Genomic DNA, 26,090 nt, shown 5'->3' with positions numbered 1-26,090 from the left:
CTCTATATAGTCTTTTTTGCTTCTATAACTTATCTGAGAACTTCATGAGCAACCTCTGAGAAATCACATCTTCTTCTGGGTAAAAGAATATAGTTAAGACCAGAACGTGTACAAGATCAAGATATAAACTAAGAAATCCATAAGGCTGTGTAGATTCTGTCTTGTTTAGCTCTACTGAGATCGATCTGTGGTCAGTGTTTTGGGTGCAGAGAACTCAATAGATCAATTCCTATTTGTAGTATGTTTATGACCACATTTAAACAGAACAAATGCATCCCGAGCCCAGAAGCTACAATCCAAGACAAGGAAATTAGCCAGTGTTCTATCAAAAAAGTGTTTCAACATGTTATGTATTCTACTATTATCATACACTGAATTATGAATCTATAATCTATCACCCATTATACCACTGATAGTTGTTCTTACACATGTAAGGGTGGTTTCCCTACAGTGGTTCAGGCTGCAAGATTGCTGAATGCCTAAAGAAACATTGTCAACATGATGGCGTAAAACTGTATATTTCTTGTCTATTACCACCCACTGCTACTTACCAACGACTGAAATAAGCGCAGTTAGAATTAGCAAAATATGTGGGAGAGCATTGCTATGGTCTGACTATATTGTATTGCAATAGATAGCACTTTAATACTGAATCAAAACTGCTTAGCACATCATTTATAATTGAAAGGGTTTAATGACAATATTTGGTTATGGTTATACTTGAATTGGTTACAAATTAGACTTATAAGTTGTTAAAACATAAATGTGCAGAATGTAGAATGTAACCAGAGAGAGAGAGAGAGAGAGAGAATATAGAAAGTGTATAGAAAGGAAAGGGAGAAGGCAGAGCTCAGATAGAGAGAAAAAGAGTAAAACACCCCTAAGAAGGACAGGCAAAGAAACAGAGCCAGAGCAATAGTTATAATCTTCTTTCATACCTTGCTTGACCATGTGACTAAAACCCAATGTGAGATATTCAAACTGACCAATCAGCAGAATACAGCTTCCCCCACATTCTAAAGGTGTTACATTTAGCACACCCCAGATGTACACACATCACCCTGTTTTCCACTGTTTGGCCAGTGTGCACCAGGGCTAACAACGTGCCGGGTGGGGCCAATAGCCTCGTACTTCGAGCCGCAAGGCCAAAATCAAGCTGCGTTTCCACTGTCGGGCCAGTACTCCGTGGCACTACCCTTACAACTTGCCCTTAAAACGCCTACATAGAACATACATAGATTTCACAAAGTACAACATGTTCCTGGATACACATCATTGTTGATCCTGGAACAATATTCCAATCAATCGATCAGATTTGAGGGACAAGTTTACAGTTTCTGTAAAGTTTAGACTTACAACCAGGGTTAAGTGTTATTCACCTATCACTTCCATCTGATTTTAGGGAAAAGATACGGGTAGGATTAGGTTTAGGGGTAGGAATACGGTTAGGACTAAATTTTATTCAAAATATGTTGATCCAAGAACTCATCCAAGAAGGCCTTCATTACTATTAGCACATCTTGTGCTTTTAGGAATTTTTTGGTAAGAAAGAAGGGGTTGGAACAGAAAAGCAAATGTCTTTGCTCTTTCTTAACCCTACACAAATTTATCTGTACGGTGGCCGAGAGAGCTCAACGCACTGCAACTGAAGAAAACACATGCAAATAGAAAAACACCCGCAAATTAAGAAAACATCTTCATCAGTTTCACAACACATTTGTGCTCCAAATACTCACAACACAACCAAGTACAGAAACCCGCTGCAAATAGCACAGACCACAATAGAAACGTTTCCAGGTGACCCCAATAAGTGATGAACCCGGCTGGGACATGCTCATTGCTCGTGAGCATCCCTATGCCCTACTCCCTTCGATGGGCAGACGGCAGAGCCCTTGAATTGGGGAATTTGGAGTGAGCATGGCACCGTTTGGAACGCACTTGATGAAGGGAGCAAAGAAAAACAACATAATTTCCTCATTATTTTCACCTAGGATGTTCCCATGACAACGCAGCACAGTGTCCATCAACTGAATAGCTGTTATTACCAGAAATATCTTATTATTGCTGTTAACATAACTGTCCAAAATAAATATACATTTTATACAAAAAAGTTTTTTAAATATGCGTTATATATCTGTGTGTGAGTGTCTCAACTTTAAAACTTGCCATCTCATCTTTATACCATGCATTACCTAACATTTCTTATGAAACGTATTTAAACATAACATGACAACCTTTGTACAATGTAACTGATGTATAGATTAACATCTTTCCCTCATGTTCTTTTTCTCTATCTTATTTATTTTAGTTTTCAGCTCATTGTTCTTTTCTCCTTAGTATTCTGATGACATTGAACATATTGTTAATACATTTTGTATATTGTAGACAAAGTTGTATGTCATGAACATGTCATCTCTATATGTTTTGCAAAAAAAAAAAAAAAAGAGTAGCCTAGACTTTGAGCTGTAAGCACGTCCCAGCCGGGTTCGTCACTTATTGGGGTCCCCCGCATTTCTGTATTTGGTTGTGTTGTGAACTTTTGCAGCGCGTTTCTGTACTTGGTTGTGTTGTGAGAATTTGGAGCACACATGTGTTGTGAAACTGATAAAGATGTTTTATTAATTTGCGGGTGTTTTTCTATTTGCATGTGTTTTCTTCAGTTGCAGCGTGTTGAGCTCTCTCGACCACCGTATATCTGCTAGTTGTGGCCCTGATTGGCATGCTTAACCAATGCGTCACATTGATTATTGAGAACTGTAACTAAAGCTCACTAACACTAATGAGGGCCTTTGACCTGTTTGTGGTGTTTGTTAAATCAGCACATGTTCAATAGTGCTCTGCTAGGATCATTGTCTTATTTGCATTTGACATTGGTGGCTGGATATACATCCATTTTGGGCTTTCTAAGTATTTTTTTGCTATAACAAATATTGCACTCTGGCCTGATGCCTGAGGCATATTTTGTTGATATCTGCTGAATTGAGCATCCATAAATCGCCTCTTGGGACTCTATGTGCGCTCTCAAAGCTTCTTAAAACAGTTTTTTAAAAACTTTCTCACTTTCAACATGATGTTTTTGTAGTGCTTATCTACCACTCCCTCTTGAATTGCTGTTGCCTTTTATCAAAATAATCAAAATCCTTTATCAAAATCTTCAGCTTTATACCCAAAAGTAATAAATGACAAAAAACCTACACTATAATGATGATCCTGGAATTAAACATAACATAATATATTCCCTCTGAGACCATCATGAAGGTTGTGATCTCATAAGATTCTAACGTTAGATTTTAAACGATTTGTGCAAAACAATATATATTAATTCTAATAATAATCATGTGTCAATATGAACAACACTGTCAAACTATAGGCACAAATGAACTTTGATACAGATACACTTGATGGTCTACTGAGTTGGTACAGTAGATTGGATTAAATAAGACTTTCTTGCAGACTGAAATTCAGTGCAGACATCCTTTCACAACAAAGACGGCTGTCACACTTTGCCCACTTTTTCCTCTGTCTATCACAGGATCCCAATGGGAATTGGCACTGCTAGACGGCATTTACTGTTTGTCTGTCTACCGACTGATTGACTGTCTTAAACATCTTTCATAGCTCTTTGGTTTCATGAATCACACTAAATGCATGTGTTAAATTGACAGCCGCAGTTTTAATTGTGATTCACACCGAAGGTCAGAGACAACATTAAAGAACTGGAGGTATTTCTATCACAAAACAAAAACACATACTCTGCATATGCCATACCTTGTGTTGTACGGATATATTTTACAATTACACCGTCTAATTGAGCTGAGCAAACACAGAACTAAATCCAAATTGAAAATCAGCACCAGCGTCCCTAGAAGTGTGAGGCACAATTCAGCAAGGAGGTTCATCCAATAATAGTTCAGCATCTGGCCTGAGCTCTGTCACAATTGGCTGTTAGACCAAAGCAGATGTACTCGCAGCCCCAGATACACACAGAAGCTAGGTTCCATGGCATTATGGGTAAATGGAGATAAACAGCGTGGTGATGTCTGATGTGGTGGCCTGACACAGCACTCTGAAGCTAACAGCAGGGGAGCTGTCAACATATTAGTCCTCCCACGTCGCAGCAAGCAACACAGCAACACAGAGAAACATCCCTCTGAGCGCACTTCTACCTGCCAGATAGTCAAATATACACAAACACAATGCCAGGCATGTTTAGTTAGCATTTTTTGGTTTATTATGATTTACCATGGTAAGCCCCCCTCTTTCTACTGCACAGTTGGGGTTTTCAAATCCCTGACACTAAATATTAAACTTCACCACATGACTTGCCCTATGCTTGTGACAGGGACTTGAGTGATACCTCAAATCATCCAGCTTAATGAAAAGAGGAGTTCATTTACTTCATTTACTGTGAAATCAAACTAAGGGTTCTTGCTTAACCTGTTAACCTTCACGAGGATGCAGACACACTGAAGCGTTCTTTGTTTATTTAGCTCAAAGTTACAGTTACATGTAATGTAATTACCTTGACAAACTATACAAAAAAATCTAATATTCAAGCTTCAAATACGTGAAAAGACCCTGTAGACCCTGTAGATCCAAGCCATGTCTAAGAACACAATAGGAAAGATTAGTTTGATTTGGGCCAGTTAACACCCTATAACAACCACCTAGAACATCATATAACCACCTAGTAACCAACCAGAACACGCAAACAACAACCCAGAATACCCTGTAACAACCACCTAGAAAACACAGGAAACACCCTTGCACCTAGAAACCGATAAACCCAAGCAACCACCCAGAACACCCTAGCAACGAGGGGTTTCACAGACTAGTCGACTTTAATGCTCTGCCATGACGCTTTAAGCCTGATATTGACTAGTCGCTGATCATGGCCTATAGAGGGCGCAACAGGATAATAAATCTGTGAAATCCACTTTTACACTCAATTTCAACAGTTAAAATTACAAACAAATGCATACTTCGAGAGCTCTCCACAAGATATGTTTGATTATACCATTTGGATGCTCATGGGTAAATGCACTTTTTGAACAGCTTATTGTACACTTAAGTTAATCGCCGTTCTAAACTAATACGCTGCTGCATTGTAACGCACACACATATAGACAGTAGCTTGCATATCACGTGCAGATCGCGCACACATAGAAACATTCAGTAGCGCAGAAATGTATTGTAAACACTGTCCTGTGATTTATCAATAAAATAGCTAGAAACTGAAAAGTTCTAGCATATATTTCTTAGTAACTAAAACCCATAGCTTCACTATTATTAAAGAGACGCAGGTACAATGAATTCACATGCAGTCGCTCTATCACTAATGCATTCATATAAATGTAATCTTTACTGTGCTACTTTATCTGTATCTGATTTAGAACAAGCAGAAATATATGAGAAGTTTAACAACCCAAAGACAAAAGAAGTTAAAGACCTGATAAATATAAGCTGTTATGCAGGAGAAATATGTGGGCAGCACTGTGTCATATGCCATAGCTGTGCACAAGGCAGTCTCAGCTCGAGGTTCAGGCTTATTTGTTCATTAATGACATCATCAAAGACTAGTCTAAGTTGACTTGACTTCAATCACATAAATGTCGACTTAAAATCTGAAGTCGTTCAACCCCTACTAGCAACCACCTTCAAACCACCCATAACACACTAGAAACCACCCAGAACACACTAGCAACAACTATGGGTTAAGGCCCACTCAGAACACCTTATCAACCACATAGCAACAACCTGGCAACCATCCCTTGTGGTGGCGAGATTTACATGAACCAGACCACTCAAAAATTTACTTTAATTTGCAAAATGGTCCACTTGAGCAATTGCAATTAGCACCCTTTAATTAAATCCACTTATTTTACCTGATTATGTTCAAAATGAAATACATAGATTTTTAGTCTTGTGGAAAAGCTAGTAAGCATTTCAACATTTGGCTGAACATTACTGTTTACTAGACAAATGTCTGATCATAAATGTCTCCAAGGAAAGCATGTGTCTGGTATTGCTGTCCTCTGTCAAAAAAAGGTTAATTGGTCCTACAGATTGCAATAAACCCTTAATGATCTGTTGCCGTTTACAAGCCCACCCCAATAACAGACATTTAAAGGGTTAAAATCCCAAGGGTGAATCTGATTATGCGAGTTTACCCCCTCTTATGAATGATTCACATTTTATGATAATGAGCCATAAATAGAAAAACTGAAAGCATTTGGTGTTGCTCTTAGGGCATATAAATATATGCAGCAGATTATCAATGATATCCTGTCCCCTGCGGGATGAAATATGTTAGTCCAGGAGCCGATTTCGGACTATTAAAGAAACTGAAGAGAAGAAAAAATGTGTCTGTTTCTGGATGAGAACAATTAAGAAGGAATCATTTGAACACTGGCAACTACATTTCTATGGCTTTAAGAAATAGTGTCCACCATTGGTTTCCAACCCAGTGAGAGATACTATTTCCTTTCCTGAAATTAGCTGTTTTTTATAATTTGGCTTCTTTTACTAATGACTTAATATAATCTTTATCCAATATTTACTTACATAATCTCTTTAGCCATGGAACAAAAACAGAATATCAGCTGAAACATAATTGTATGTTAGATTAAATAAAAATGGCCCACTTTATACCGTAAAAACACAAAAGAATTAATAAATAAATACAATCAGCTAGCGCTTTGCAAATAAGAGACACCAAATAATGTGTCTCAACTTGTCTGAATTATAATTAAGGGAAGAACTATTCACATTCTCATCACTGGTTTTTATGGCAACGTTCATTATGGCAAACTGGATCCATCGCACCGAAATCGAATACTTCTCTACTACATCGCATGTGAAAAAAACAGTACGCCAACAGAGTAGTGTCCAAATTCATAGTATTCGAAAAACAGTAGCCGAAACGTACCCAGATAACCTACTACTTCCGGCGAGATTCTGAAGTGTGCATTCGATGGACAATTAACAATCCCATGAGGCCAAGGGAGAGGATTTATGAATGGAAGTGATGCGACGCAACTGATGCTGGTAGGTCACGTGACAGTAAAAACATGGCGGATGTAGTATGTCCAAATTTCAATCATACAACTCATATACATACTATATAGAACATACATTTTTAATGGTCATAAAGTTAGTTCAAATTCAAATGTGCATGTGTTGTTGTTGTTTCAATAACAGGAAAATCTGTCATTGCTACATTATTTCACATTTTCAAACTATTTAAGAACAAGAAATACAGTAATATCAGCTTTATTAAAATTACATTAAAATAAATGTTTAAATATGTGTGTATTTAATACGTTGTTGGGGCTTGACAGTTTTTAAAAGTTTACTGTACCCATGCCAGATTTTTACATCAGTGGATGCTTTAATTTTGTCTACATTAATACTAATGTTTCCATTATATGTAAAGAATTGGAGAAAAATAATTCACCCGAGCTGTGAAGAGGCCACCAATCGTGAGGTAACATGACAAGAAAGAATGAAAAGAATGTGTAAAGAAAACCTCTACTGATCCAAGTAAGTTGCTGACTGGGCACAAAAGCACAATAAAAGTATCATAAAACTAGTTTTTTGGACTTTTAATTCCCAGTTGTGACAAAAATCTAACTCAGGGGGGATTTACATGACACCATTTTCAACTGAAACCAGAAAAATTCTATGCGTTTTGGCCATTTATTTACAAGACAACGACGTTTTGGGGGCCTGAAAATGCTAACTTTTGAAAATGGGATTCAAAGTGCAAGTTTTTGAAAACTATAATGTTATCGTCTTATAAACTACAAACACTGTGAAGTTTCAGTCTATAGGCGTGTAGTGTTTCTTTACAAAGTGACATCGCCAACTACTGGCCTGACAGCATAATACAGCGTTTTTAATCATTTTCACGGATCTGTGTGAACGGGGATTATTTTTGACACTGGTGTCGTCTATACACGAACAATGCAAAGGAAATAATTTTTCGAAATTGTAAAGGTACCCTCAAAAGAGCAATCCACAAATCAGTCATTGCTACTAATCTCATGAAGAGAGAAGTTATAAAGAGTTTTAAAGTATTATTGTTTTTACAAAAATTTTATTACAAAAAATTACAGTAATTACAGTGCAATTACACAAATAAGTAATACTAATTCAAAATATGCACTTAACTAAAGGGTCAGGGCTCCCAATGCATCATTTACTGTTATTACTGGAAAATGTTTAACAATGCCACTGTTACCCAATTTGCCAACAAGTACTTCTCCTGAATCTTCAGAGCAACAGTATGACTCAAGAACAGGCGGAGAAGGACCAAGCGAGTGTATCGCAGGAAAGGCCGCAATCATTACAGCTTGCTAATTTTACCTCTTGACGCACACTCTTGACACGCTGACAATGGCAGGAACGGAGGCTGCAGAAGGAAGGATGTGTTGTGGTGTATTTCATGCATTGTGAGGGGCTTCCTAACACTCCACGCTAAGGAGACGAAGGACGCAGCTGCAGAAAAATGTGCTGAAAAAGAGAGGGGGGAACTGAGGAATAACCACTGAAGATCGATAAAACAAACAGGATAGAGAAAGGTAAAAGAGTACTGTAGAGGAGAAACCTGTCGAAAGATTAGAAAACCAAATGCATTATGCTCTATCATCTATAATTCTATCTTCATGTAACCCAAAGCAAATTCAATACTGTAAAACATCACAGTATATGAGTGCGTGTCACTGTCCTTGACGCCAGTCATGACCTTTCCCTGTACAAACAGTTGAAGATACATTATGGCCATGACATTTCAATGTAGAGCTGGCTGGGCAACTTTATTAGATAACAGCACTGGACACTACAGCCACAGCAGCTGCTGAATCAGGTCCTCTGGGGTTGGGGTAAAATTTACTCCTGCGAGACGTAATAAAAGGGCACATGTGATTCATATCAGGGCTTATTACTGAGTGTATGTGTATAGAGACTGATAACTCTGCTTCTGTCAAAGAGAAGTTTATGAATAGTTGTTAGAGGGATGATTAAAGCTAAGGTCGGATCCATGTGGAGTTTCAGCTTTGCAACTGTTCTTTGTGTTATTTAGTCGGCTATAACAGAGTATTTAGAAAGGGGTTTAAATCATTTTTGAGGGTCAGACACAAATGAGCAAAGCTGGTGATCTAAAGGATATTTGTGCACAATATTTTTAAGGGATTTGATCAAAAATACATTAAAACATAAATATTGTGAAATATTATTACAATTTAAAATAGCTCCTTTATGAAACATTTAATATTTTACAATTTATTTATTCCTGTGATGGCAAAGCTGAATTTTCAGCATCATTACTCCAGTCTTCATTGTCACATGATCCTTTAGAAATCATTTTAATATGCTAATTTAGTGCTCAAGAAACATTTCTTATTATTATCACTGTTGAAAACAGTTGTGCTGCTTAATATTTCTGTGGAAAGTGTAATACGCTGATTTCACGCAGCCGCCATTTTGAACTTGAAAGTGAGGCTCCGGTGGGAAGAACCCCGGAAGTACAGATAAACAACAATGCCTTGGACTACCAACCTGAAGCTGCTGCCGCGATTTACACTATTGGAAGATAATATCTAATATAGGATATGTATATAGTTCATTCCTGCTTCATTTTTTACTCTCTGAATTATATATAAAAAAAATATTTTATTTATAAATAAATGTCACTGTATATAGTCTAAAGTATGAAAGAAATGTATGTACAGTTTTAGAATTGACACAACATCATTAAACACAACAAAACGCCATCGCATTCACGACTCTCCTATGATTAAAGGCGACACTTCCGGTTTTCTTCCCACCGGAGCCTCGCTTTCGATTTCAAAATAACGGCTGCGTGAAATCAGCGTATAGGCCTACTTTTTTCGAGATTATTTGATGAATAGAAAATCCAAAAGAACTTAATTTACTTGAATTATAAATATTTTGTTACATACTGCCACTTTTTATCAATTTAATTCTTCTTTCTGAATAATAAAATATTAATATAAAATTTTTGTTAATCCTACTGCCCCCAAACTTTTGAATGTTATATTATTAAATTGTGATGTCTAAAGACCAAACCCCACTCAGACAGTCCATGTGTTTCCCCCACAGATATTATATTCTGCAATGATTAACATGAATGAGAATATTTTAACAATAGCCAGAAGGAATGGTTTGTGATTGACTGCAAAGAAGTAGTGAGACATTTCTTAACTAAATTAAATTGAGGTTCCAACAGCAGAAGACGTTGTTGAATGCAAAGCAAATTAGCTAATTTCAAAATTGAAGTCAAATGAAGTTAAATTAAAAAACAGATTCAGTAATTAACTGAAACTTCCTCAGAGCTGCAGCTCAGGGATTCTAATTAACAGATAAAGGTTCAGTCAGTGCACTCTTTTCAAAAGAATAACTTTCAGTTTTGTTTGTTGCAATCCTTGCTGGTTAACAACATTAACCCCAACATAACACAAATTGCCAATCTTAACAAAACATAAATCATGAGCGTAGTGTCTGTTACCCCTTAAAACCCCAAAGTGAACCCTTAATGATCCTATAATCCTTTGTAATTTGGCTAAATAATGCAAAATCACCCAACAACAATTAAAACCCAAGGCCCACACCCTCATTATGACATCACATCTGGGTCCTAAAACAAAGCAACACTTTAAAGACTGTGTGGGCTCTGATTTGTGTCTTCAGTCCCGACTGCTGTTATTAAACAGCTTTAGCGCAGATTAATGTCAAATCCACCACATCAATCTGGCACCTCCACCAGATGCTTACCGCACGAATAATGAAGCAATCAACACGACCGCTCAGGCCGTTAATTATGCGATGCTAGCCGGTCACCGGGGATGCTCTATAGCCAAAATGTATGGTGGGGGAGGGGCTATGTTTATGTATTTCCATGTGTATTCATACTACATGCTTCAACGAAGACAGACGTTTAATTACACAAAAGATGGAGGGCTCTGGCAAGCCCTCATCAGTCACAGCTGAATTAATGAATAGGTAAACAGTGACAGAGCTAATGCTAACGTAGCTTTAGCTCATGTGTGATCACACCATAGATTCACTGTTTATTAATAGCTAACCAAAGATACTAACAGTGCTGAAGCCACAGGGATTATAACATCAACAATGCAGCATCAGGCTAAAGCCACTTAATAGCCTCATGAGATAGTTGGCTATTATAATTGCCTGAATTATTTGACTCTATATACACATTTACACACGTTTCTGTGTGGGTGTGTGTCTGTACTGTATGTATGAGAAGGAGAGAGAGCGGGAGAAAGAGAGTATGTGCTTTCTGTACACAATAAAACATGGAAATAATTTGTTGTTTTTATACTATTGTTTACTATATTTATTTGCTTGGTCATTGTTGATGTGGGTTTTGGTTATTTTGCTGTTGTAGACTGTAAAGGACCTTTGAAATAACAGAAATCATTTGGAGAAGTGATATGGACATGCAATGCGGCCTAGACCTGCCTGGAACCAATCAACTAATCAGATTCAACAGCCCCGTAGTGTATATATCTTTACAGTCTATGGTATATATATATATATATATATAGAGAGAGAGAGAGAGAGAGAGAGAGGTTTCACTTTATTTTGATGGTCCTTTTAACACATTCTGTTGTTGACTATAAGTAACGTTGACCCTACATGTCTACTAACTCTCATTAGAGTGTTAGTAGAGTATTAGTAGACTGGTAGGGTTAGAATAAGTTGACTTCTAGTTTCCAAGTTACTTATGGTCAGTAGAATGTCTGTTGGGGGAGCATCACAATAAAGAGTTAGCAGATATTAAGCAGACAGTCTACTAATACTCTAATGAGAGTTAGTTGACATGTAGTTGCAAAGTTACTTATAGTCAACAGAATGTTCAAAAGGGACCATCACAATAAAGTGTTACATATATAACAGTAATGTAATAAAAAAGGCAGCAAAGAGAAATTAAAGTCATGAAATCTGGTGTGACAATGGTTTAATCGGCCATTATACAAAATACTTAATTTCAAAATGCTGCGATAGACCAATCAGAATCAAGTATTCCAGAGAGCTGTGTAATAAATACAAATATGTTTAAACATGTACATTTTCAAAATATATAAAACCAACCCTGGCTCACTGGAAGAATGTGCCTGTGGAAACATTTCTGCCAAATTACATTACATTGCGTCTTGCATGTTTCACAGCACTTTCAAAATGAAATGTCTAGTCAGTAGCGCTAAAAGCTTGTTTAGTTTTATCTAGTTGTTATACATAGAGGCAGTTTGGAAATTAAGGCTGCATCTGAAATTGCATACTACTTCCCTACAATATAATAGGTGAAAAAAAATATCATGTGACAAAAGAAGTATGTCCGAATTCACAGTACTCATAAAAGAGTAGGCAAAAAGTACAAGCAGAATGAAATCAGCCAGAGAAAAACTCCAGCCAGACAGAATGAATGTCAATGGCTTTGCTCTGCTCTGTTTATGGCTGGTCTAGTTAAATGTCAAAAGCTTTACCCAAGAGAGCCCGTCCTCACTCCAGACTGGTACTGAATTTGTAGGCACCTCACTTCTCTTCTCTCTGTCTGTCTTTTATAACCGATGTATCACATCCCATCCAATTTCTCAGTATATCTACCCGTAGTTCTCTTACGAGAGGTCTCTTGTACTGCATAATATCTTACGCTAGGGGAAAATCTCTTTTCCGCGAGATATTGAAGCCAAAAATTATCCTTAATTTTGAAATAATGTAAAACGCGTTGCGGCAGCATGCAGATATAGGCAAGACGGCTCGCGCGCCTATTGGCTGCCCTGCGGCAACTGCAGCAGCCTATCGAGAGAGGCCCCTCGTGACGTCAGATCCAATGGGAGTGCTCCGCGCCTACTGCGTCACGTCCCGCCGAAACAGGTGTGGCTTGGGCCTATAAATACAGCTCGACAGGCTGATAGAATCTGATTTTTCATCTCTTCAGCGAAGCTCTCGCATCACTGGATCCTGAGAGGAAGAAGCCACGCCGTTAGAAAAAGCTTCTGCGGGATGAGCCTCTGCATCTGAAGCCGCTGGCCGACAACTCGCCGCCTTCAGTCGCCGTTCCTGCTACGCTGTCCGGCGTATTATATCCTTTCTCTGCTAGTGTGTGTTCGCCGCTGCGACTCACACTCTTATCCTAAAAGAGCCGAGCGTCTTTTTTAAGATGCCTCGCACCTTCTGTGGCTCGTGTCGAGCCCCACTCAGCGACGGGGACCGTCATGTCATCTGCGCTTCCTGCCTGGGGTGAGGAACATGAAGCTCTCGCGCTCGCTGACAGCGGCTGCCCTCACTGCGAGCTGATGCCCATGGTGACTCTGAGGACTCGCCTGGCATCTTTCACCGAGACTGCACCTCCGCCCGCTGCGGTGCCGCGCTGTAAAAAGCGCCGTGCTCAGTGGGTCCCGGAACTTTCTCCAACCCGCAAAAGCTCGCCGGTTCGCCCGCCAGCTTCGCCGCCCGCTTCGCCCGAGTCACTCACTCCCGGACAGCGTCTGCCGCCGCTTCCGTTATAGATGACGACGAAGAAGCCGCGTTTGTGGAGGAGGACAGCTGCTCTATCCTGGCGTCGGGCAGTGAGGACTGGTCGAGCTCTGTGGATCTCGCCCCCTCTGCTCGCGAGCCTTCTGGGAAAAGGGCCAGCATTGAAGCAGAGCAGATGCGTCTGCTCTCGCAGGCCGTAGCAAGCCTCGGCCTTGAGTGGTCGGCGCCCGCGGAGCCTGCGCAGTGCGCACAACCGGCTGGATGTTTTTTTCCTGCAAGGGGACTGCGTTTCGCCGTCTTCAAGACCCGTGCCTTTTCTTCCTGAGTTTCACGAAGAACGCCCCCTTCTCAGCCAGAATGCGTACCTCTGTCTCAGCAGCATTCTCCGTGGTGGACGGTGCTAAAGACAAGGGGTACCATTCTCTTCCTCCTGTGGAAGAAGCTGTAGCAGCCCATCTTTGCCCGCCCTCCACTGGACGGCGTGCCAAGATAGCGCTACCATCTAAAGCTTGCCGCACGACTTCAGCCATGCACACGCGACGTCGCGCTTACACTGCCGCTGGACGGGCTGCATCTGTGTTGCACTCAATGGCCATCTTGCAGATTTTCCAGGCCGACTTTCTCCGTAAGCTGGATGAGGAAGGACCGGGAGCTATCAGCGTGCCGGACTTAAGGAGCGCCATGACCTAGCTCTTTGCGCCACTAAGTCCGCTGCACAGGCCATAGGGCGGAACATGGCCTCTCTCACCGTAGCGGAGAGACACTTATGGCTGACGCTCTCTGAGATGTCGGACTCAGAGCGCACCGCGTTCCTCGACGCCCCCATCTCTTCTGCCGGCCTCTTTGGATCATCCGTCAAGGACTTCGCGGATAGATTCGCTGAGGTGCAGAAAACGTCTCAGGCCATGAAACATTTTCTGCCTAAGCGCTCCAGCTCTGCAGCAGGCCGCTCAAAACAGCCATCTGCTCGAAGCTCCCAGCCGCAGCTGCAGCCCGACGCCGCTTCGCAGCATCGACAGGCCCGGGACCCGAGACCACGCTCTCGCTCTGTCGGCCGCCGCCCCCCTCCGCGTGGGCCCCGGCCTAAGATTGAGATAAAGCCCGAGGCCTCAAAGTCTTCCTAGCCCGCCTAGGAAACCGACGGTGTTCAAGTCTCGCTGCGGCCAGACTTCCACCAAAACTTCTCGCTCGTTCAGTTCCAGAAAATGCGACTATTCCAGTGTATTTTGCAGAAAACAAGCTGGTACCACAGCCCGTTTGCCTGCACACAAACGCCGTTTTTACGGCGACCCAGATAAATCTCATAAAGAGTGTATTTGTGCCCACGACCCAGTGCCCACAAACACTACACACTGCATACCTTGCCCCGCTCGCTCTCTCTCAGCAAGCCGCCATAGGAGAGTCGAGCGCGGGCAGGGTGCCCGCTGTGATCAGCGCGCCCCCCGCCTCGAACGCTGCAAGCACGGCGTGAGCCATAGAGCCATAGAGCCAAAGGGGCCATAGAGCCTTTATCTCAAGCTCAGAGCGAAGGGGGTCTATACAGCAGATATTTTCTGGTGCCAAAAAAAGACCGGGGTCTCAGACCCATCCTAGATCTAAGACAGCTGAACAGAGTGCTTTCGAAACGCCGGTTCAGAATGCTCACAACCAGGAAAATCCTCACGCAAATTCGCCAAGGTGACTGGTTTATGTCAATAGATCTGAAGGACGCGTATTTCCAAATACAAATAGCGTCACGTCACAGGCGATTTTTGAGATTCGCCTTCGAGGGTCAGGCGTATCAATACACAGTCCTGCCGTTCGGCCTGTCCCTAGCACCCCGTACATTTACAATGTGCATGGACGCGGCGCTTGCACCCCTGAAACTTCGGGGCATGCGAGTTTTGAACTACTTGGACGATTGGCTGATTCTAGCTCGATCACACTCAGAGCTCATAGAACACAGGACCTTATTACTCGAACACCTCGAGAATCTAGGTCTCAAAGTCAATTGGGCGAAGAGTTCACTGTCTCCCAGTCAGAGAATATATTTTCTGGGCACAGAACTGGACTCGCTGTTTATGACAGCACAACTATCGCCACAGCGCAGACTGAATATTCAGCGTATGACGAAAACCTTCCGCTGCAAGCACTATAGTCCCGCTCAGAAAGTTTCAGAAAATGCTGGGTCTCATGGCCTCAGCATCATCAGTACTCCAGTTGGGTCTGCTCCGCATGCGCCCACTGCAGTTCTGGCTAAAAGCGCGAGTACCGCGTCGAGCGTGGACCTCCGGTCTTTTTCGCCTCAAGGTCGATCAAAGATGCGTCTCAGCTCTGAAATCTTGGAGAGCGACCGACTGGTACCGATCAGGTGTAAGCCTGGGGACTTCCTCGAGTGTGAAGGTGGTGTCTACGGACGCCTCCACCTCGGGATGGGGAGCGCTGCTCGAGGGCAGACCGTTCTGCGGCCAGTGGTCAGAACGGGAAAAGCTTCTACACATAAACTGCCTGGAAATGATGGCAGTCGACAACGCGCTGAGGCGCTTTTTGTCCCCAGATAAAAGGACACCACGTCTTGGTCCGTTCGGACAACACGTCGGTGGTGGCCTATATAAATCGCCAAGGAGGTATCAGGTCCTGAAACCTTTACAGGCTGACGAAGCGCCTCCTGGTCTGGGCCCAGCACAATCTGCGCTCATTGAGAGCAGCGCATGTGCCAGGCCACCTGAATATGGGACCAGACAGACTGTCCAGGAACAATGTTCCGGCAGGAGAATGGTCTCTGCACCCGCAGACAGTCCAACTGCTGTGGAAGACGTTCGGCAGAGCGAAGGTAGACCTGTTTGCGTCTCAGGAAAACGCTCACTGTCCGGAGTTTTTCTCCAAGAGCAGGGATGCGCTGGCCCACGTCTGGCCCCGCTGCCCGCTCTATGCTTCCCCCCCCCCGTCACGCTCCTGCCTCAGGTATTAGATCTAATCAGGGAAAACGGATGCTCAGTGCTACTTGTGGCTCCGTTCTGGAAGAACCAGGCTTGGTTCCCAGTTCTGATGCAGCTGGCAAGCACTGCCCCATGGCCGATACCAGTGAGGAAGGACCTCCTCTCTCAGGCCAAGGGCTCGATCTGGCATCCTCGCCCAGAGCTTTGGTCCCTATGCGTGGGCCATCAACGGGTACCCGCTAACCTCCTGGTGGGAGTGTTAAACATGATCACGAAGGCTAGGGCCCCGTCGGCTAGACGGCTCTATTCCTCGAAATGGTCTGTGTTCTCTAGCTGGTGCACAGCTCGTGGCATATCACCCCCAGACTGTGGGGTGACGGAGGTTCTCTCCTTCCTGCAAGAGCTGCTGGATAAGGGCAGAACCCCATCCACGCTCAAGGTTTATGTGGCGGCCATAGCGGCGTTTACTAAACCAACACTTGGCCAGTCACTTGGAAGGAACGATCTGGTCATCCGCTTCCTTAGAGGAGCTAGGAGGCTGAATCCTCCCAGACCTCCCTCAGTCCCCATGTGGGACCTTTCTACGGTTTTGGAAGCCATGAAAGGTGCCCCATTCGAGCCAATCCAATCAATTGATATCAAACACTTGTCTTTCAAGACAGTGTTTCTTCTGGCTCTCGCTTCGGTAAAGCGTATAGGGAACTTGCAAGCGCTCTCGCTCTCTATCGATAGGCTGCTGCAGTTGCCGCAGGGCAGCCAATAGGCGCGCGAACCGTCTTGCCTATGTCTGCATGCTGCCGCAACGCGTTTTACATTATTTCAAAATTAAGGATAATTTTTGGCTTCAATATCTCGCAGAAAAGAGATTTTCCCCTAGCGTAAGATATTACGCAGTACTCGTTCCCTCTTCTAGAGAGAACCAAGGTTACGTTAGTAACCGAGTACGTCTTATGTGCTTCATTTTCAAGTAAGTTCCAAACAGTCATGGCCAGCCATATTCATTTTTTGTCATTCTTTTCTTAAGTCCCATATACATTTTCCTTCTTCTTTTTCAGTTACTTTTGCGGCTACATGAATTAAAATGTAAGACATTTTAGACTTTTAAAGTTTATTTAAAAATCCAGCCTTAAATTTACATTTATTTGACTAGCTAAAGTTGTTGAGAGCTTTATCACGGACAAATACAGAAATGGCTTCGAGAGATACAGACAGAGAGCTCAATAACTAAATGCAAACTTGAATTGAAAATGTCTTTAAAATCAAATTCAGCACATTTAGCAACAAATATCTCAATTTCACCTAAAATAAACATCGATTCAGCAGTTTGTGGCTCTTATTGATAGATAGTCCCTTATCTGCAGTGGGTTGGCACTGACAAGGCAAATTCTGCAAATGTTTTAAGCTGTTTTATGACTCTTCCCAAACCAAAAGGAAATGCTAAGTCATCTCTTTTCTTTCGGGTACTCACCGTTCAGAAGAGCTGAGGCATTAGCACAGGCTGAGCTCCAAAACGCCTGACATCTTGAAATGTATGAACTGATGGGAACGTAACAAGAGAAATGTAGCCTAAACTCATATTTATATGACATTTTCAAAGGCATTTCAAACAGGATCTTTGAACATGGAGCCCAAGGCTCAGAAATCATTAGTTGCATACTTGTTTAAGGTCGTGAAACGGTGAAAAAAAACCATGAGAGATTTGTGTGCCTGTCATGAATCAGTGTGAATCGATGTGTCTTCCCAACCAAAGCTTTACAATGAGACATCACTGTAGGTGACAAATAGTTTAGCACATATGAATGCAGTCATCTATGTCACTGTATGTCATACCTCTAGATTTTGATGTATCACTCTGTGACAAAATCCATGTGTGTACTGAATCGAAACAGCTGTATTTCAAACCACTGAAAATCCAGCACTGTTTAAAGCACATCATAAGTGTTTCACTGTATCCATGGTGATGCAGTTAGTACAGACAGATCTGCTCACACATGAATGTACACAGTTTCCCAATTCCGGTGTGGAAGTGTTATTTATTATAGTCAGCAGCCCTGGATATGAAAATTCATTTTCTCACCTGACGTTCCTCTTTCTATCTTATTCAATATTAATGTCATCTCACATTACCAGCCAGGTTTACCGCATCCGTTAAATAGAAGGCTTTTTTAGATGCATACACCCATAATCATGCACCTACTCAAAAATGGAATAAAAAAATGTGAGAAGAAAGGAAAAGAGAACAAGCAAAGAAAAAAAGAAAAAAGTTATAGAGTAAAAGTTGCCAAAATAGAACAGCTTTTAGAGGGAAAACAGGGTTGTGTAACCTAGCAAAAATCTGGGCTGGTTACTGAAAGGATGTAGGTTCAAATCCTTTCAAGTGTTGATTCATCAACTATCAACTATTTTCTGGCCTCTTCAATCATTCAAAAAAGACTATAATAACGCATCCCTCAAGGGCTTGACATTAACACCCGCCAAATGCGGGTTCATTTCAGCAGTGGCGTGTAACGCAGTCACTATAATTTTATATATAATATTTACAGTTTTCAGTTGTAGTCTTTTAAAAATGCATCTGAAATTATAAACTAAATGCAATGTAGTGTTGTCAAAAATATCGATATTTTGATACATATCGATACTGAAATATCTGAAACGCTTCCGATACTAATTTTCCTCAGAATAGATACACAATACCAGCTGTGCTTTCTCGCTCTCTTATCTCTCCGACAGCGAGTGACACACAAACCCGCCTCCCCTTCATTTTAATATTGTTGGTGTTAAATGGCTTGAATTTCGGGATTGTGCGTATTGTCCATTATTTTACTCATAGTGCGCCCACATAAAGCTGCCTCTCAGTACTAAATTTAAATATCTTATTGTGCTTAAACAGTAAAATACACACAAAAAAATGCCAAAATGCCGGTCTTGGTGAATATTCAAGTAAACAGTCGGTTATGTTTTGAGTGAACGTAAACAGTTGAGAAAGAAAACGCATGTGTAACACTATAATGGATCCGTGCGTCGGGTCTTAAAGTGACATCAGCCTAATATACCTGCTGCCAAATTATGAGATAGTAAATAGCGTCTAGTAACTTTGGAAAACCACTAGCCACAGTGGCTGGTGAGCAAAAAAAGTTGATGTCAAGCCCTGCACCCCTCTTAAATAAAATACAAAATAAAATAAAGCGGCGCAATGAGAAGTATTATTCAGATACTCATTTGGAGCAGAATGAGTAAAACACATCAAAATTTTTTATTGAGGAGTAAACCCATAGTATGGGCAAAAGTAATGGTGATGTCTTGGCAAGCACCACTTATGACAAGAATAGAAGAATAATAGTGGATGAGCACACAAAACAGAGCCTTCAGTTTTTAGATCTCAGACATAAACAACAACGACATATGCTTTTGACATGACTAAAAAATAAGCCACAAGTCAGAGAAGTTGTATGAACTGATTAGATCTTCTCTTTGCACAAACTAAAAAAAAAAAAACACACAAGCACACCGGCATAAAACATAAAGCTTTTATCTCCAGCAAGCTCTCATTTACTGCAGGAGTCAGATACGGAATAAATCACAGTCTGCAGTGTTATTGCACTATACGAGATTTTGAGACACAAACCTAAAGGTGTCAAAACTAAATCTCAAGACAAAAATACCTGCACTGAGACAAAACCACAGATTTATTGTAGACTGTTCGAATAAAAACAATGCCTTTACTAAAATGAGTGTGTCTGGATATGAGTTTTATAGGTCATGTACTATTAAACAAAAATTGCATGTGATTTATTATATAAGAGACACATTAATTGAGGTCACCATACCTGATGTTACATTCTGAAAGGCTTAAACGTAATTAAGATGCACCAGGCAGCACAAAAACAAATTTAGACTTCGTTATGGTATTTGGGAAATGTCAGAAAGATCTGACCCTTCACCCTTAATATAAGGGCTTATTGATTACTCTACCTAGGAAAGATCATTTAAAACGACAAAGCTTTTGTGGCACAAAGAAAAGAGATTAAAAAACACAAAAGCAGGAAGACAGCTTGAAAGGAGACCTGTGATGACCTGTATTTTGAACCTTGTCCAGACTATTTACCTGACACCTAAGCAGGATTCAGTCTCATTACTTGTCTTTTCCTTCCTGTCTGCTAGATAAAACAAACATGCACAAAATCAAGATGTTCATGTCCATGTCCGATATAAATTAATTTCACGACAGCTTATGTTAAACAGCTATCTCAGACGGGTTCACTAACTGTCAGGTGCATAATGCACACAAAAAGGTCTGAAATCACTACCTCCAATCTGATTTCTAATTTAATCACCCTTAAATATCACGTAAAAAGAAAACAAACTGCGCTTGGTCACTTGATATATTTACATTTGATGCTGATAGTTAAATATATATATGTCACTCTACGAGGCTAATTAAAGGGGTGGTATAATCCCCTTTTCACAAGATGTAAAATAAGTCTGATGTCCCCAGAGTGTGTATGTGAAGTTTTAGCTCAAAATACCCCACAGATATAAAACCCCACACGTTTTGAGGGTGTCCCTTTAAATGCAAATGAGCCACTGCTTCCGGCACAGAAGGCGGAGCTACAACAGCTTGTGTCCTTTTACCTCACACAGACATGCACTGAAAATTTCAAAACCTTTTGGCCTTTCATGTTCAAACCGGAGTCAGAAAATGATGGAGAGACTCAAGAAGAAGTGACAAGTAGACAACATCTCTGAATGGTTAGTTGATGAATTTATGTAGCTGATGTGTAGTTATCTTCTAGTCATTGATTAGCATATTCTGTTTTGATAATCTATAAATCGTGTTCCGGGGCCGGGTTTATGTAAATTTTAGGGTTGGTGATGTCACTAACCCGGGAGGAATATCGTGTAGTCCCTACCAGCCGTTTGTTGTAGTCCTTAAAAAGCGATTTCTTTAAAAGAAAATATCTCCCTTTGCTTTGAACTTTGAGCGTCGTAACTTTGCAGATGTTGTTTATGCTCAAACAGCAACATTACACACAAACTAAAGTTAAAAAAGTGAAATCATAATCAACCACCCCTTTAAACATTGACATAATAACATAAGATCACATTAAGCTGGCTTGATGTAGCAGAGCATTTCTGTATAAGCAAACCCCCCACTGCTCGACAGATGAGATTCATTTAATCAGAGGTACATCACGACTATTAGCTTTTCCGTCTTTGACATTAAACTCTAGGTTTAACAAGACAAAATGATCAAAAAGTCTAATATGATCTATGAAGCTTGTTATTTGGAGGAAGCATAATTCGCAGAGATGGAGTTTGTCATTTTCTTAAAGGACTTAATGTGCGCGTCCCATTTAATGACATCTTGTCTTAATAGGCTTAAGTTAGTGATCAAGTTAGAGTTGATAAAGTCTTAATACAAAGCTCGAAAGAGACTCTGTTTGTTTTTTACACCATTTTAGTCATTTATAATGACTGAACTGTATTACTGTATTGAAAGGAAAGATTCTTTGCTAAAACCTCAGCAGGGAATATGATTAAAATATCATTTGTGAAGTGTAGGTGGAGTCCTAACAGTAAGAACATATCCAAGGCACTCTGTATCACAAAAGGAGCTCACAGCTGAAAATGACATAATCAACTCAAAATGAAAAAGGTTCTATTATACTCCCCAGGGAAGGGGCCCACATATCATTTTGGGTTTTAAGGATTTCTCTTTTGGAACAAAACATTTTTTTTTAAAGGAAAAAAATGTTTTTATGCAATCGCATTTTATGGAACTAAACAAGACTGGTGCTCAAGAATAAACCAAATGGCTGTGTCCTAAATCAATTCCAAAAATCAAAAGAAAAAAAAATAATGTAAATTGAACATTATACGCCAAGGTCATATTTTTTTAGGGGGATATGTGCTTGAAAATAATGTCACATTGCACAATTTTTATTTTTATATTTAATTAACTTCATTTATATTTATTTATTTTGATTTTGGAGCAAAATATGACTTGGACATTTTCTGAGATTTAGCAATGAAGAAAAACCATTTTAGTGAACATCACTGATGTACTTCACAAGAAATCTTCGCAACCATTACAAATAACCAAAATCTGCGAATCAACCAATAGACCTTATTCAAAGCAGCGCCATCTTTGATTTTGAACGTGAATGAAAGCGAGGCTGTGAGGGATAGACATACATCTCTTCAGTGGGTTGTTGTCACGGTGTGGTGTAGGTTGAAGAAGACAAAGAGGCCAATGGCTCCAATTCATACATTTGACTAATTCACTCAGATAGGCACATACAGGCAGAAGGTTTACACACACCAAACACGACGTTACATAGACGAGAACGGACAAAGACTGACTGCACAGAAGGGAACTAAATACAAACACAGATGAACACTAATTAACAGGTGATGCAGATGATTATGATAACGATGAACTAAACCCAGGTGATCAGGGGTGTAGTGGAGGCTAAACGCACGTAAACGCCGTTTACGCACCTCCCAAAATTCGGAAATAGCGTTTGCCCACCTCCAAAGTGCGTTTATCCACCTCTAAATTTCACGTTATTTGAGCGGACTTTGCTTTTCCAGTGCGTGATCGCCGATCGGTACATGATTCCAGCATTTGGGCCGTTAACGACAGAGCAGAGCGCGCAGCGCAAACACGGAGAAGAGAGCGCAGCGCGCCGACACACACACACACACACACACACACACACACACACACACACGGAACAAAGAGAACGGCGCACACACGTAACAGAAAACACACGCTCATGAAGTTACTAAACAAGCTGCGCGAGAATGAAACTTGATCGCAGCCGCAACAGGAAATCATTAAAACGATGCAAAAAAGCGATTTTTTTTATTCATTACAAGCAGCTGGTTTAATGTAGGGAGCATGTCAAAACCCAACTGTACGAGTCAAGAGATTCAGAGGGAATCAAGCCTGCACCAGGTTAAAGACTTTTCCCTCTACAGAGAAACACTGATCCACATTTTTCTGATAGACCAAACAACTAATCAATTAATCGAGGAAATATTCAACAGATTAATCGACTATGAAAATAATCCCAAATCCCTAATCATTATGCACAAGTGCATTGCATTGGAAGCTGTGGATATAAGCCTCCCTCTCGATCTCTCTTAAATATTTTTGTTCTCTCTCATTTAGTAAACTTTATAGATTTCAACCATATTATTCCTTTTTGAGTCTCTTTAACAAGAACTTAGATTAATGTATGAATTGAATAGTGATTGTGTGACCTATGATGAGGGAACAACCAGTGATAGTACCATCTATCACTGGTTAGTAGTACCATCAAATGATAGCCTATAGCGATGTCATCAGGATACACATACACCAGTAGGCAGTGGTCCACCTTATCGGGTGACAAGTTGTGGTTCACCAGAATTTATAGTTTACTCACCTCTTTTTTTACCACTACACCACTGCAGGTGATACAACTGAACTAATGATGACAGTGAAGAAGACACGTGACATGACAGGAAGACAAGTCCAATGAAAAAACAAACTAAACAGAACACAACAGTGACAGTTGTACTGTTATTTAATGTGTTTTTTGGATTGTTCTGCAGATGAAACGCTGCAAAAATATCTTTACGAGAAATTTCAGTAGACAAAATCCCCAGGCAATATGAGCTGCGGAAACTTAAAAGTGATCTAGGAGCTTTCCACAGCTTTTTACAGCGGATGCCGTTGAAAACACAGCAAGTCTATCCCTCACAGCCTCGCTTTCATACCTGTCATGGCGCTGCTCTGAATAAGGCCTATTTCTTGCTGTTATTGCCATGCTGACTATGACAACATCGAGTTTTCGTCAAGCTCAGTAGCAACATGACAATTTCTAAGCAAGGCAATTGCAATTTCAAAGGTGGCTTGTTAGCAAGGGGGTTGGCTTGTTTATCATTAAGTCCATATATAATCCTGCAGCTTGGGTGGAAGTTGCTGGGTTTGGTCACTAATGGTCTAGTCAGTGCCAGACACCTGCCAGCATCACATGACTGCTCTGGGTGGGCTAGTACGCAACAGGGGGTAAAGGCGGGATGCCTTCCCCCTTCCCAATCTCTCTCGCCCGTCGCCCCTCCATCCAGTCAAAGTAAATCCTATTAGCATTGTTCATCTGGCCCACATAGCTAAAACGCTAAAGGATTCTGGTTAAAGAGTTGTGCGTTTCTCTCTAACTGTCTATATCTTTAGATTATTCTCTTTTAAGATTTAAAAATCAATCAATTTGTCTGGTTTCATTTGCTGCTATTAAAATGCACATTACATTTGAGTTTAATGGGTTTTATGAAGTTTAATGTTTAATGAATTCATATTTCAGCACTTTGAAGGAGATGTTTAAGGAGCATTTGTTGTATGATATATTAGGGGAGAATCTAAAGGTTTCATAAGTGAACTGAACTCTCCTTCAGAGCATTACATCTCCTTAAGAGGGATTTTATCATCTCAAATTAGGTGAGGGTGCAAGAAAATTCAACAGAGCCAATCCTGGGGATCAAGACTTAAGAAACCCTTCAGGGTGGATTTTGTCAAGTAGTCTGAACATCCTCAAGACCGCATATCATAGCCGGGTCATAAAAAATGCATTCACTATAATGCCAAAAAGCATGCTGAAAATGTTCCAGACACTGTTCCATATGACTATATGTATTAATGCATTTAAATTAGACATTGGAAATGATCATTTTGCAGCTATCTTCATTTAGTGGTTCTAAAAAAGGTATTTAGACATTTTGGGCAGCCAAGTCACAATTACAAATGTATGAACGTTGTTGCATTAGATACAAAATAGCAAAAATGCCAAATAGCATTAGAATTTGTTGACACTGAATTTGAGTGGATTTATAAAATGAGATGCCCTCAAGTTCACATTGTAAACATGTTCTACTAACAACTGACAACCAGATCCATTTAATCTCCATTTTGAACAAAAAATGGGTTAAATGTTGGGTTACACTTTATTTTAAGGTGATGTTGTTACAGTGTAATTACACAATTATGAACTGAGTAATATTAATTAACTACATGTACTTACTATAGGGTCAGGGTTATTTGCTTTTCTAAATTTGCATAACTTACTATTATTTCTATAGTAACTACATGTGACTCTGTCATCTTAGAATAAAGTGTCACTAAATGTTTTGCTTGAAAAGTGTGTCTGTGCTACATTTCTTTAAAACAAAGTCCCCCTTGGTTTGATATTTAGTTGATATTCGTACATTTTATGCGCCCAAATACTTTTTGGAACCGCTACAAACATTATTGCATTGAGTATATTTCATACTGATGAATAGAACCACCATCCATGCTCATTATTATATTATTAAATCCTTGTTTGAAGTGACTGTTCGGTCTGGAATAAGCAGCAGTGCCAAATAAAGCTGAAGACCTTTGATCAGAGGCAAGCCAAGAAACTCACTCTGACAGCCTGAAGCCATCAACTGATAAAACCCTTGCTATGAAGCCACACAGAAGCTACAAGACTGTATAAAAGAGCCAATCCAGTACATTCCATAGGGTCGGCTTCTTCAGCATCTTAGTAAAATTACAAACGTGAAAATGTCTGAGTGTGTGCGCGGATGTGTGTCTTATCAGGATCAGGAAGAGTGGTGGCGGTCATG

At 40.6% G+C, this 26,090-nt stretch overlaps 1 protein-coding gene across 3 annotated transcripts in view; it reads right to left on the bottom strand.

The window, feature by feature from the left end:
- Positions 1-26,090, bottom strand: part of tmem108 (transmembrane protein 108) — a 66,811-nt gene that overhangs the window by 34,851 nt on the left and 5,870 nt on the right. The window contains exon 1 of one of the 3 annotated variants that reach the window (XM_084399158.1): positions 8,368-8,501. The exons of the other annotated variants lie outside the window; for them this stretch is intronic. Coding sequence (XP_084255284.1) covers positions 8,368-8,452 — 85 coding nt within the window. The 5' untranslated portion in view covers positions 8,453-8,501. Of the gene's footprint in view, positions 1-8,367; positions 8,502-26,090 lie in introns of those variants that run through there. 3 annotated transcript variants of the gene reach the window in all.

This window comes from Rutilus rutilus (assembly GCF_951802725.1).
Source record: "Rutilus rutilus genome assembly, chromosome: 24".
NCBI classification, from domain to species: Eukaryota; Metazoa; Chordata; class Actinopteri; order Cypriniformes; family Leuciscidae; genus Rutilus; species Rutilus rutilus.
Note: the sequence above shows the minus strand (reverse complement) of the source record. Positions and strands in the feature narration are given on the sequence as shown.